Here is a 12,779-nt window from a genome sequence, read left to right as displayed (position 1 = left end):
AAAATCCATAATTAGGATGGTAATTAGCTATTAAGGAAACCCTAATTAAGAAACCCAAGTAATTCTGCACTAACCCTAAAATTTCCAGAACAATCGGAATCAGGAACAGGGCCCCTAAAACTCAGGGGGGGATAAACCCTAGCCAACGATTATCTTCATAACTAATTGTAAAAATCGAATTTTATAAATCTGTCAACACCGCAAGCCTAGTTACACACGTAGCTACCCTATGAACATAGGTTACCACTCGCGTAGCGCGACGCCTATAGGGGGGTACCCCTCGCGCTACGCGACAGTGTCAAATTTTCAGTATAAATAGAAGGGGTTGGGACTTGAATTCTGTCTTTGGAACGACGTAAATCCGAGTTACGTAGAGCGAGTTATCACAGAAACAGTCCAACACACACACACAATTATCGAAACGCTGCCGCAATCAGGGTAATAACTCGATCGCTATTACGATTCAACGTCCGATCGATTCTAACTATCCAACGATAGTCTAGGTGCTGCTCAATTGAGCTTGTACTTTGATTATTCGTCGTGATTTCGACTTGAATATTAGAGTGCTGTTCGAATTCGGACTATGCTCTGTTATTCGTTGTGAATCCGATTGAATTATCGAGTATTGCACTGATTAATCGTTGTGAAGGTTTAATCTCGTGAATTGACGTAATTGCTGTATTAGTTACTAACCTGTTTGTGTGTGCATTGTGTTAAAACTAGGTGTAATCAAGGCTAATCAGTAGGCTTATATCTATTGCTCGTTAATCTGCAATGTGAGTCATTCTTCTTTTTAAACTGTTTTCTCACAGTTTGTGAGTAAGTATTACAATACCTCAAATTATTTTCAAGGTTATAATTACAGGGATTAAGTCTTTGTAATCACCAAATTACAGCTGGTATGTGGGGTATTGTGCACATTACTGTTATTATCACTCTATGTGAGTGAATATTACTCTATGTGAGTTATTATTACTCTGTGTGAGTACACCGTCACTATTAGGGCAACGGGACCCAATAGTGGTATGACCACAGTCACAGAAATGAATCGAGTGACAAATACCCATTCTTGATAATTGGTTGATAGAAACATTGTAATCGCTCTTAATACTGTAAATTATAACTAATGGGTCGTCTTAGAAAACAGAATGATTCACTCAGTATTTCCCCGCTGACAAAACCTTTTTCAAACATATTTCAGGTGATCTGTGTGATCCAGGAAAAGTGCAGTAAAGCACTATCAAGCTCAGAGAAGTGGCTCAGTGTAAATAAACCAATAAAACGTGTTTTGAAAAATAAAGATTTCTGTGTGAAATCAACTTATTGTAAATTATGGGATTTATCCCTTAAACTTGGTGTAATATATTAAACGAGCATTTTACGGTGAAAAGATCCTGTTGTAAAAAGACTTCCGCTGCCGCATAAATTAAATACCACGGGAACTGCCTCGCGGGCCCCGACTCCGTCCAGGGTGGGTCGGGGGCCGTGACACCCTTCCTGCATTAAAACTGCTCCCATGCCTTTGGTTGATGCATCCGTTTCAATGATGAAAGTTTTTGAAAAATCAGGTAATTTTAACACAGGAGGAGAACTAAGCACCTGTTTCAAGTGATCAAAGGCCATCTGTGCTTCCTTATTCCATTTGAACCCCTCCTTTTTTAACAAATCAGTTAATGGTCTAGCCAGAATACCAAAATTCTTAATAAATCTCCTGTAGTAACCAGCCAACCCAAGGAAACCTCTTAACTGTTTGACAGTGATAGGGGTAGGCCATTCTTGTATTGCACTGATCTTAGCAGGGTCAGTTGACACTCCTTCTTTGGTAATGATATGCCCCAAGTATTCAACTCTTTCACCAGCAAATGAACACTTAGACTTCTTTGCTTTTAAAGAGTTTTGCCTCACCAATTCCAAAACAGTCTTTAAATCAATCAAATGCTGATTCCAGCTATTACGGTACACTAGTATATCATCAAAGAACACTAATGCACATTTTCTCAAAACTTCTTGAAAAGTGGCATTCATTAATGACTGAAATGTGGCAGGGGCATTTGTTAGACCAAAAGGTAACACTAAAAATTCATAATGGCCCTGATGAGTTTTGAATGCAGTTTTATGAATGTCAGGCTCATACATTCTTACTTGATGGTAGCCTGATCTGAGGTCCAATTTGGAGAAAATAACAGCCCTTTGTAGTTCATCTAATAGTTCCCTTGTAGTTCATCTAATAGTTCTTCAATAAGAGGAATTGGAAAAACATCTTTCACTGTGGCTTCATTAAGTCTCCTGTAGTCAACACACATTCTCCAGGAACCATCTTTCTTCTTCACAAGAACCACTGGTGCTGCAAATGAACTGTTGCTGTGCCTGATTACCCTAGAATCCATTAATTCTTGTGTCATTTGCTCAATTACATCCTTCTGAGCACTGTGATATCTATAGGGTTTCAAATTTAGATTGACCTTCTCATCTTTAAGCACAATTCTGTGATCAAATGGTCTTGTAGGGGGTAACCCTTTTGGTACTTCAAAAATATCTTCATAGTTTTTTAACAAGTCTGTCAACTCTTTATGTTCTTGTTCTTTACCAATCACTGGCTGATACATACTTTGAGCACTAGCTGAATCTTGAATCATGAATAACTGAGCCTGCACCACCTTCTCTTCATCCTGAATTAGACTTGTAATTTTCTCCATAGAAGATAGGCCCACATTCTTTCTTTTTGTTCCTTTTAATTCAAAATCTTGGCCAGCTACATTAAACTTCATAGTGAGGTTCTTGAAATTCCACATTATGTCATTCAATGTTTCCAACCATTGTATGCCCAACACGATATCATAATTGTCTAAATCAAAGACCATCATATCAGCTGTAAACCAATTTCCCTGCATGACCCATTGGAAGTCTTTACACAGGTTAACACACTCTACCTTATTACCATCAGCCACTGTTACTTGCACATTGGGAATTTTTGTTATGGGACATTTTAATTTCTGAGCCAAAGACTTGCTCATGAAATTGTGAGTTGATCCACTATCCAATAATATGTACAAATATCTTGTTCCAACCATACCTACTACTTGCATAGTTGAGTAAGATGGAATTCCCATTAATGCATTCAATGAAATTTGTGGAACATTTGGAATCAATTCTTCCTCTTCTATTGGTTGTTCATCATTCCCTTCTTGATACTCCTCAACCTCAACCAAAAATAACTGTTTCTTGCCTTTACAAACCCTACTATGACCAGCCACATACTTCTCATTACAAAAGAAACATTCTCCCTTGGCTCTTTTATCATCCATATACTTGTTACTTACTTTCTTGGGTACAATGGCATTGGTAGGAACTGAATTTACAGGAGTTGCCAAAACAGGTTGCTTCCCAATGTTGGTCAAGTTATTAGTTCTTGTGGAATTGTATTTGTAGCCAGAATACCCTGTACTACTCATACTACCTCCCCAACCCATTACCTTATTTGATTGATTTTGCATTCTTGCCAAAGAATATGTCTCTCTCAATGTTTTCGGCTTAAACATTTTTACTTGACATTTAATTTCTGTTTTTAAGCCTTCAATGAATAAACTGATTGTATATTCATCTGGTAGGGTTACTTTATTCAGCAACAAATCAAATTCATCACAGTAATCCTCTAACTTACCCATTTGTGTTAATGCTTTCAATGCACCCATAGCATCTTCTATTAATGTTGCTGCAAATCTTGTTGAAGCATTTCTTGTATATTCATCCCAAGTTATGTCACCAATCTGTTTCCCTGTTGACTTCATGAACCCTTGATGCCATTGTAATGCTCTTCCCTCTAAATGGACAGCAGCATACCTAACCTTGTATTTTTCAGGGGTTTCATCAATAGAGAAAAAATGCTCACATTTGTACATCCACCCTTCCACATCATCACCATTGAATTTGGGAAATTCAACCTTTGTTAATCTGTTATTACAGACTCTCTCACCTTCATTACGAGTAACCATAGTCCCTTGTTTCTCAATCTTTGCAAATGCAACTTGCAGTTGATCAAAGGCTGATTTAAGACTCAATAAACTTTCTTGAGTTTGTACAGTGAACTGATCCAGCCTACTAACATCCTTGGCTATCTTGTCCACCTCTTGATTACGAGTGGTCATTTTATTATGAAATTAAAGAATTGAAAAAAGATGGAAGAGAATGGACAAATCTCGAATAGATCGATCCACTGGAATCGAATGATCCAAATGATCAATTCGATGGAATGAAATGATCAAGGAAGATCAATTCCTCGTTCAAAATGAAAAGAAGTTATGAAATGAAAACAGAATATGAATTGAGAGAACAATGGACAATTGAGGACGATGATCGGAATTAATGGCGATTGGCCGGAGCTCCGATGAGAATCGGTGGCTCTGATACCAATTGATAGCCTGAGATTGAGAAAAAAACACAGAGAGGAAGAGAGGGAAAACCCAATTCAAGCTTAGTTGTTAGCTTGAGGGCTGTTCACTTTATTAACTGCTAATAACAACTCTAACTACCAAGTTTACAGCAGACCCTATACATTTGACTTATTACAATTCCAGTCCTTTTCCTAACATCTGATCTAACAACTGTTCTAACATCACATCTGTTCTCTCCTAACATCTGTTCTAACATCTGTTCTAACATCACATCTGTTCTATTATGTAACATAGGTGATGTGTGATTTTTGCTGTATGTGAAAATGGGAACATCTATTATGTAAAGGTGAAATTTTTTAGTTTTATTTTGAAGACTAGTTTTGATGTTTGATGACTCATTTCCTGTTGTCTCATAAAGATGAAATTTTCAATTTTATGTTAAAGACTAGTTTTGATGTTTGACGACTCATTTCCTGTTGTCTCGTAATCTTCACTGAACAGTAAGAGTGATTACTGTTCGGTACAGCTAGTTTTGACAAAATATATATATATATATATATGCCAAACTGCTATATATGGTTTTGGGGAATGACCAACTACAGCAGCCGGGGCCAGCCGGTTTGACTGTTTACAGTTCGGTTTTGGCAGTTTATAGCGATTTTCTCAAAATCTTTAGTTTGTATCGAAACTTTTCAAAATCTCATGCGCATTACATATTTTTAAAATGAAAAATATATAAATAACTAAAGGTAAACGGCCTGTTTGGTTTACATAGCGGGTTCCTAGATCTCAAATCGGCCAGGCTTGATTTGGTTTTAACCTGATTGTTTTGAAAAGATGGATCTGTTTTAAGAGTTTATAAACACCATATAGTGGACTTAATTACATATTCTAGGTAGAGGGTTGAACTGAACCACATGTTCTTTCATCATATTTGCCTGGTGTGTTTGTATGTTATATAGAACTCATTATTAGGAGTTGTGATGTAAAAGATATCTTTCATTGCTAACTTTCTGTTTTTTCAAACAATTATCAAATTAAGAATTAAGAAAGAGAAAAGGTAACAAACACCACACAAGAAAATGAAAAACAAGTGTGAAGGTTTTACATGTAGCAGCATCTCTTCTCACTGCAAAAACAATCTAAGGATGATGATGATGATATACCACCACCATACATACCATACCATACCAATGCCATAACTTCTAAAGCCTAGCTACTAGGTACCATGACTACATCAGAACAACTAATACACAACCGACTCTAGAAAACACAACAAACAACTCTCGACACCAAAAAGGAAAAAAAATGTTAGGACCCTATGCATAAAAGGCTTTCTTTCACTCTCGTCATCATGTCGAGATAAAAGTCCATAGCTTTCTTCCGATAGAAACTTCACCAGGATGTTCAATCTCTTCATCTTCGGAATCATTGTCATCATCTTCTTCTTCCTGGTTACGTGCGCCAGGAGTTCCAACCTCATGTTCATCATTGTGGCTCTCTCTAACCTGCTGAGGTGTCCTGTTGACTTCTTCACTCATAGCCATATCTTCTGGAAACTTGTTTGCTACCTCATTCTCGAAATCCACAGCCTCCTTCTGCTACCATCAAAACCAAATATTTAACAATAATGTAATGTTTCTTCAGAAAAGAAAAGAAAACAAGAAATGAAGTTCACGTACACTGGCTTGTGAGTCTCCAGCATGCGTTCCGCTAGCCATACTAGTTGAAGCTCCTGACTGAACCTTCGATCCGGGGGCTCTTCTTTTTCTACCAACAACATTCTCTGTACTTGGATTAGATAAGGTTCCACCGCCAGCAGTGGGAGCTCCTCCCCTGATTAACAGGAAAATGTACATAAAAACATAAAGTTATGAATAATAGTTTAACGAATATAAAAAGAAGAAAAAAAAATGCTTAGATATAGTTATACTTACGTCTTAGGTCGCCGCAGGTTGTATCGTTTTACTACCGGAGCCTCAACATCTCTAGCAACTTTCTGCCTCCTGTTCCTGCGGGGCCCATTTGTGACACCGTCATGTTGTTCACTGTGCTCAGGTTCATGTTCACTTGCACGCTTACGGCTCCCGCCTCTTGAAACCCCCTGGCTCACAGAGCGTTCTGCTACACCATTAGAATTCTCGGTAGTAGTCCTAGAACGAGTAGCCCTGGGTCTCTGCCTCTGGGTTGACTTACTTTGACCTTCATTCCCATCAGGCTGCTCAGAAACTTCTTCGATCTCATGAGTTTGGTTGATGTGTTTATGATCATCGTCAGCTGATTGATCCACCTGTCGTTGGACATCAAAAGAATCTTGTGCGATCTTAGCTGATACTTCAGGTTCAGGATCAGGTTCAGGTTCATCCTCTGAGCTCAGTATATATTCTGGTATTTCTCCAACGTCTACAAGCTTCTCTTGTGCTTCTGTTTCACCAGCCTCATTTTCTTTCTTCTTCGTTGCTGAGAATATAGATGTACATTTTTTCAACCAGTTTAACGTTTTACTACCGGAACCAGGTGATCCTGAATCACCCATAGAAGTCCCCACATTCGGTTTCGTATTTTCAGAAGTGACCTGAATAGCTTCTTTCAAATAACCATCCGCTAATTTTGGTAAAGCGAAATTATCAGCGTTCTTAATTTCCGCTAACGATTGGAGATCAGATAAAATAAACTCAGAAACTATCTCTCCACATTCCTTACATCCCTTTTGTTTCTCAACAAACGCAACAAACCGTTCTCTTTCTTTAAAGAATTGTTCGCGTTGGTCTTTTAATTTCATGCTAAGCCCAACAAGATCATCAATATCTCTTTTCATTTCAAGCTGTTGACCTTCTAGATGCTTCTGATTAGCAAAAACATCGTGTTTTTCCTTTTCTAACTGTATTTTTTCTAATTTCATTTCTTCCATTTCTCTACTTGCAACACCGCTCAAGTATTTCACATTTGCTAACTCTCTTTCTCTTTGTTCTTCAAATGATTTCTCCTGTTCATGCATGCGGTTTTCCATCTCTGTTTCTCTGTTTCGCAATTCGGCCTCGAGTTCTTGTTTCTTCACTTCAAAATCATGAAGCATTTGGGATTCTTTGCTGCTATATTTTTCCGATAACGCAGTTTTCTCATGCTCCATGTTAGCAGCAAATGATTCTTTATCTAACTTCAAAGATTCCAACTCTCTCTCTACGTAGCTCTCGGTTTCCGACCTCAGATTTTTCAGTTTTTCTTCTTCTAAACAATTCAATTTTTCCATTTTTTCTTTCTGTACAGCAACAGACTCCAATTCCTTCTTTATCTCGGCTCGTTTCTCATCAAGTTCTTCCCATTCTTTTTCAAATTTCTCCTTCTCTTGCTTCAGATTCTCCCGTTCCATCAGCAACGATTCCCTTTCTTGCCTAGTTTTCTCCATCTCTTGCTTTAATTCCAACTGTAAACGAACAAATTCAGCCCGTTCTTCTTCCTTTACTTTAAGTCTTTCCCGTTCTTTGATTACCTTCAATCTTTGTTCTTCAATTTCGGTACTCAATTTCTCAAGTTCGGTCTTGAGATTTAGCGAACTTTCCCTTTCACTGCTTAATTCTTTCCTTTCTTTCTCTAAGTTCTTCTCTTCGTCTTTAAGAGACTTCTCGTTCTCCTTCAAAGTTTTCGACTTTTTGGCAAAATCCTTCTCTTTCTCCTTAATTTTCTCTGATTTCTTTTCTAGTGCTTCTTCTCTTTTTTTAATTTTACCCTCCAAATGATTCACTTCGACTTCCTTTTTCTCCACATCCGCAACCTTAATTTTGAAATCCTCATCTAATGATTTTCTCTTTTGCTCCATTTCTAACTCAAATTCGTGTGTTTTTATGTCCAATATGGCCTTGTGTTCATCCAAAAGTTTTTGAATCTCTACCTGCAAGGAGAAGATATTAATCCCATTTACTATGTGAAAGGTTTTAACAATTTAAACTATGTGAAAGGTTTAAATACAAAAGGCTCTTAACGTGCAACGGTATGCGACCACCAATATAACGTGCGTAATTATGCAAATAACATGCGTAATTAAGGTTAACCCAACCCATGCGTAATTATGCAAATAACGTGCGTAATTAGGGTTTAACCCAACCCATGTATAATTATGCAAATAACGTGCGTAATTATGCAAAGTTAATTACTATTGTGCCACCGCGTTCAATTGAAGGCCTAGATTAGATCAGATGTGTGGTTGAAATGCTCGCGTACGCATCGCACGATAAGGTGGTCTTGTATGTTAACCAGCCTCTTAAACTATTTTCTATTAAGTACTTACCTTTTCTCTTGCATTAAGCTTCTCCACTAGCTCTCGTAATTCCTTTTCTTTTACCTCCAAGCTCTTTCTCATAGCAGCAGCTTCCTGCAGATGGACCATACAGATTAAGTACGCACACAACTTTTAAGATATTAAGTAGCCAAAACCCTGAAAGGATAAAACACTTGCCTTCTCTTTCGAAGCTAGGTTTTCCATCCTCGTGCTTATTTCATTTTCTTTTGTTTTCAAAGCTGAATTAGCCATTTCAATCTTTTTTTGGGCTTCTTCAACATCAATTCGTTTCTGTTTAAATATTTTATCATTATCGTTTGCGAGCTCCTCTCTTTGAGTAATCAATCTACGAAGCTCAGCCAATTTCTCCTCTCCCTCCTGTAACTTCTTCTCCCATTCTCTTAAATCCTCCCTTTGGTGAGATAAATTGCGTTCGTGTGCGTCTCTCCTGACAATAAAAAGATAACATGTAAGATTTCAAAAATAATAGTGTGAAAGTATAGATTTTAAAAGAATGTGAAGCATACTCGTTATTAAAAGACATCCTTTCTCTCATAAGTGAGCTTTCTTTTGCCTCGATCTCAATAGATTTTCTTTGAATCTCTGATGACTTCCTGCTGACCTCAGCAAGCTTAGCATCAGCCTCACGTAGTTTTGACTCAACTTCTAGTGACCTCCCTTCAATGCTAGCAGACAATGCATGTGCTTCTTCCAGCTTTGAATCAGCGGTGAATTTTATTTCTGCATATTCTGATCGCATTTCACGCAAAGCCTTCTCTAACTGAATTAACCAATCATTAGTTAGTACTACTGACATCATATGGTTCAAGGTTGAGTTAACATAAACAAAGATAATAATAATATTAGTCAATATCTAACATTCTAACCTCAGTAACACAATGTTTTTCAACTCCTAATGCTTTTCTTAACTTCTCTTCTCGTTTCTCCACCTCTGACATTGCAATAAGATGAGCTGTTTGCTCTCGTTGAAGAAGCTCCTTGGTTTCGGCTAATGCTTGCTCAAATTGTTCATTTTTAGAAGTCCATTCCTTTTTCTCAATGAGGAGAAGCCCCATGTTGTATTGGTACTCATAGAGCTGTATATGAACCAATAATCAGATGAACTTTAATATCAACCAGGTTATTAAAATGACTAAACAAACAAACCGAAGAAATAACACTGACACAAAAAAAAAAGAGAGAGAAGTAGGAATCCCCTAATTGCTAAAAGATGCAACACTTTCCTCTTTGTGTTGTTCCAAGAAATGCCATATTTTACAGACGAGTCTTTTATAATTTTATATGAAGTTTGGAGTTGAAAAGAAGTCCAATTGATCTAAAACTTAAGTGCAATAGTATATAAAACCCATAGAATTTTTTTGTTTAACCAGGTGCTTCTTCTGCAACTATTGCCAACTAAGCATGCAACTTAATTCTTACTCTCCCACTTGTGCTTCATTTTCACATAAAATGTGTTCCTTTCTTATAAAGTCCCTCGTTCTCAAAATAATTAAAAAAAAAAGGAGTTCAATTCAATTATAGTGACCACTTCCAACCATCAGGTCAGGTGAGAGCTATAAACTTACATCTTTTTATTGAACGGTGGTAGATCAACTGGTTGGGCATTCGCACCAACTTTCAGTTGTCAACATGGAGTCCCAGGTTCAAAACCGGAGTACCTCCATTTAGGGTAGTCAGTACTCAGTAGTATTCACCCGACCCTTTAATCCACCCGATAAACAGCAGTGAATACCGTTACGCTCGAAAGTCAAACGCACGGCCGTCCCAGGAGGAAACCATGCAGCGAGTGGCAATGTAAAACCCCCTGACCCACCCATTTTCTGTACCCAGCGGATATCAAACCCGGGTCTTCTATGAAGAACCCAAGCCCCCTTACCACATGAACCCAGTTATGGCATTATATTCACTACATATAAGTAAAACTAGTGTTCACACCCTATTATCAAAATTAAAATAACACCCTAATTAATTATCTTAGACCCAATTCAACTAATTAACAAAAAAAAGAACATAACAAACACCAAAAATCAAGAAACCTCAACATATCAATCATAAATAACTAACCTCCTTTTCGAGGCTATTAATTCTATCAACGACAACATCTTGATCCATAATCCCAACGTTGGAGACCAAACCCTTGGGTGTAGAATCCCCAATTGCAAAACCCTTATCCTTACGGCTTGAACTAGGGTTCGAATCACCACCCTTCTCGTCCCCCCTCCAACCCGACCACACCTTTTGAGGTGTAAACATCATAATATTTTCCAAACTGCAGATTTTGATGAATCTGTGGACATAAAGAGTTGCAAAATTGGATCTTTTAGAAGTAGAAAATACCCGTAAGATTCTGATGGTTGGTAATTGCTGCTAGAGTGTGAATTAATGAAGAATTGAAGAGTGAAGTGAAATAAACCCTAACCGGACTTTAGAAAAGTCCCAAATTCCGGCGAATAAAAGCAGTTTGAGTCCGTTAACGTCTCCAAACTAACTTTATTTTCTCTCTCTCTCTCTCTCTCTTCAAAGAAGCCACCGCAAGGATGGTGGGTTAGCGCGCATCTTTCACGTTCTTTCCAAATTTTTATTTGGTAATACAGCCTGCGGCGACTGGTGAAATTACGATATTGCCCTTTGTTCTTTAGCTAATTAAATTTTGTAATTTGTAACCAGTTTTATTTATTACTTTTTTTGATAAAAACTAGTGGAAGAAACTTGCGTTGCAATAAGAGTGTTAAAATTTTGTAAGGTTGATTTGGATGATTTGCATATTACTATACACCTGTGAAAAAAAAAAATACCTGGAATAATACTTCATTTTTAACAAAATATATACTGAAACTTATATTATATTAGATTTTCTTTTTGAAATGCCCCTACTTATATTAGTGGGTGTATTCCACACAATGTGGCCGGAACTTCGGTTTCGGTCAATATCAATTCGGTTTAGTTTACTACGTCACAAGTACGCTATTGGTATCCGGTATAGTTTACGTCTTTACGATGTCAAATTTGAATACAACTTGTTTTCAATAAAATTTATATCGAAATGTAGTTTTGTATTTAGGTTTTTTAGTTAACGGACTTGCGTTATTGAAATATCTAAGTTATGTGAAAAGTGATTTAAAATTTAAAGAAAACATTAAAAGATCACCTAATTACTTTTCATTAACCCATGCGTTTTAGTAGTATATAATCGTAGTCTAAATACATAGATCAGTAAAATAAAGTCTCAACTGTTGAATTATTTTTCAATAGCAATAGAAAATCAATATAAATATATAATATGATTCTTGAAAATGGTGATTATGTTTTATGTAATGGAATGATGTTCCGTTAAAGCAAGCTCTTTTTTGGTATTTTATTAGCAGGCCGCCTTTGGGGAAAGAACGTGGGTGTGGAAAAGGGTAAGTGAAATGACGATAGTATCCCTGTAAGTGGGGGAATAAAAGGGCACTACACTTTGATAAATGAATTCGAGAAAAAGGCAATAGTTTGCTGTAAATAGTTGTACATTGCTTTATTAAAGGTGTACTCTTATCTGTACAGGCATATACTTCGTCTTCCAAGCGAAGCAAGGGTGGTGGTTAAGGAGTGGATAAGGTCCATCTCAAGTCTCAACGGTCATATTTTCTCTTTTATCTTTTAGCTTTTGTGAATGTAAATTTTACTCATCAAGATTAAAATTACACAAAAATAATAAAAGAAATTACAATGGTCATCACCACATGGATTTTACTTTTATAATCTATATCTATCTATACTATATAATAAAAGAAACTAGATTTGTGACACATGTCAATCAAGGACAGCATCTAAAATCAAGTTTTTTTTTTAATCTTAAAAAAAAATTAACTTGATTAATTGTTTTCGAAATAACTTACGAATAGTTTCCAATTTTTTAGGAACTACCATAATTAAAGATTGTTTATAATATTTATAAATTATTAAAGTCGTTTAAAGTTGTAAGTTACGACCTAATTTAACCTATCTTTAAAATTTTAAAAAATAAAAAAGATGATTCTAATATCATCTATACTATATAATAAAAGAAACCAACTTTGGGACACATGTCACTTATTGAAGGCGTCTACATT

The 12,779-nt window shown here is 36.6% G+C and overlaps 2 protein-coding genes across 3 annotated transcripts; both read right to left on the bottom strand.

Moving 5' to 3' along the window:
- Positions 1-2,201: 2,201 nt before the first annotated feature.
- LOC110907566 lies at positions 2,202-4,145 on the bottom strand. The gene has a single exon (XM_022152529.1). The coding sequence runs from the start codon at positions 4,143-4,145 to the stop codon at positions 2,202-2,204; it is 1,944 nt and encodes a 647-aa protein (XP_022008221.1).
- Positions 4,146-5,431: 1,286 nt separating this feature from the next.
- On the bottom strand, positions 5,432-11,258 carry LOC110904252 (protein CROWDED NUCLEI 1). 2 transcript variants are annotated; one of them, XM_022150084.2, is made up of 8 exons: positions 10,753-11,258; positions 9,555-9,764; positions 9,195-9,448; positions 8,845-9,115; positions 8,677-8,760; positions 6,329-8,280; positions 6,074-6,227; positions 5,432-5,992 (listed from the first exon to the last, which is right to left on the bottom strand). In XM_022150084.2, exons 1-8 carry the CDS (start codon positions 10,942-10,944, stop codon positions 5,744-5,746), a joined length of 3,366 nt encoding a protein of 1,121 aa, XP_022005776.1. In that variant the 5' UTR covers positions 10,945-11,258; the 3' UTR covers positions 5,432-5,743. The 2 variants fall into 2 exon arrangements, with proteins under 2 accessions (XP_022005776.1, XP_022005777.1); XM_022150085.2 differs by having other exon boundaries at positions 5,432-5,989.
- Between the last annotated feature and the right edge of the window lie 1,521 nt (positions 11,259-12,779).

The sequence above is a fragment of the Helianthus annuus genome, chromosome 14 (genome assembly GCF_002127325.2).
Source record: "Helianthus annuus cultivar XRQ/B chromosome 14, HanXRQr2.0-SUNRISE, whole genome shotgun sequence".
NCBI lineage: Eukaryota > Viridiplantae > Streptophyta > Magnoliopsida > Asterales > Asteraceae > Helianthus > Helianthus annuus.
Note: the sequence above shows the minus strand (reverse complement) of the source record. Positions and strands in the feature narration are given on the sequence as shown.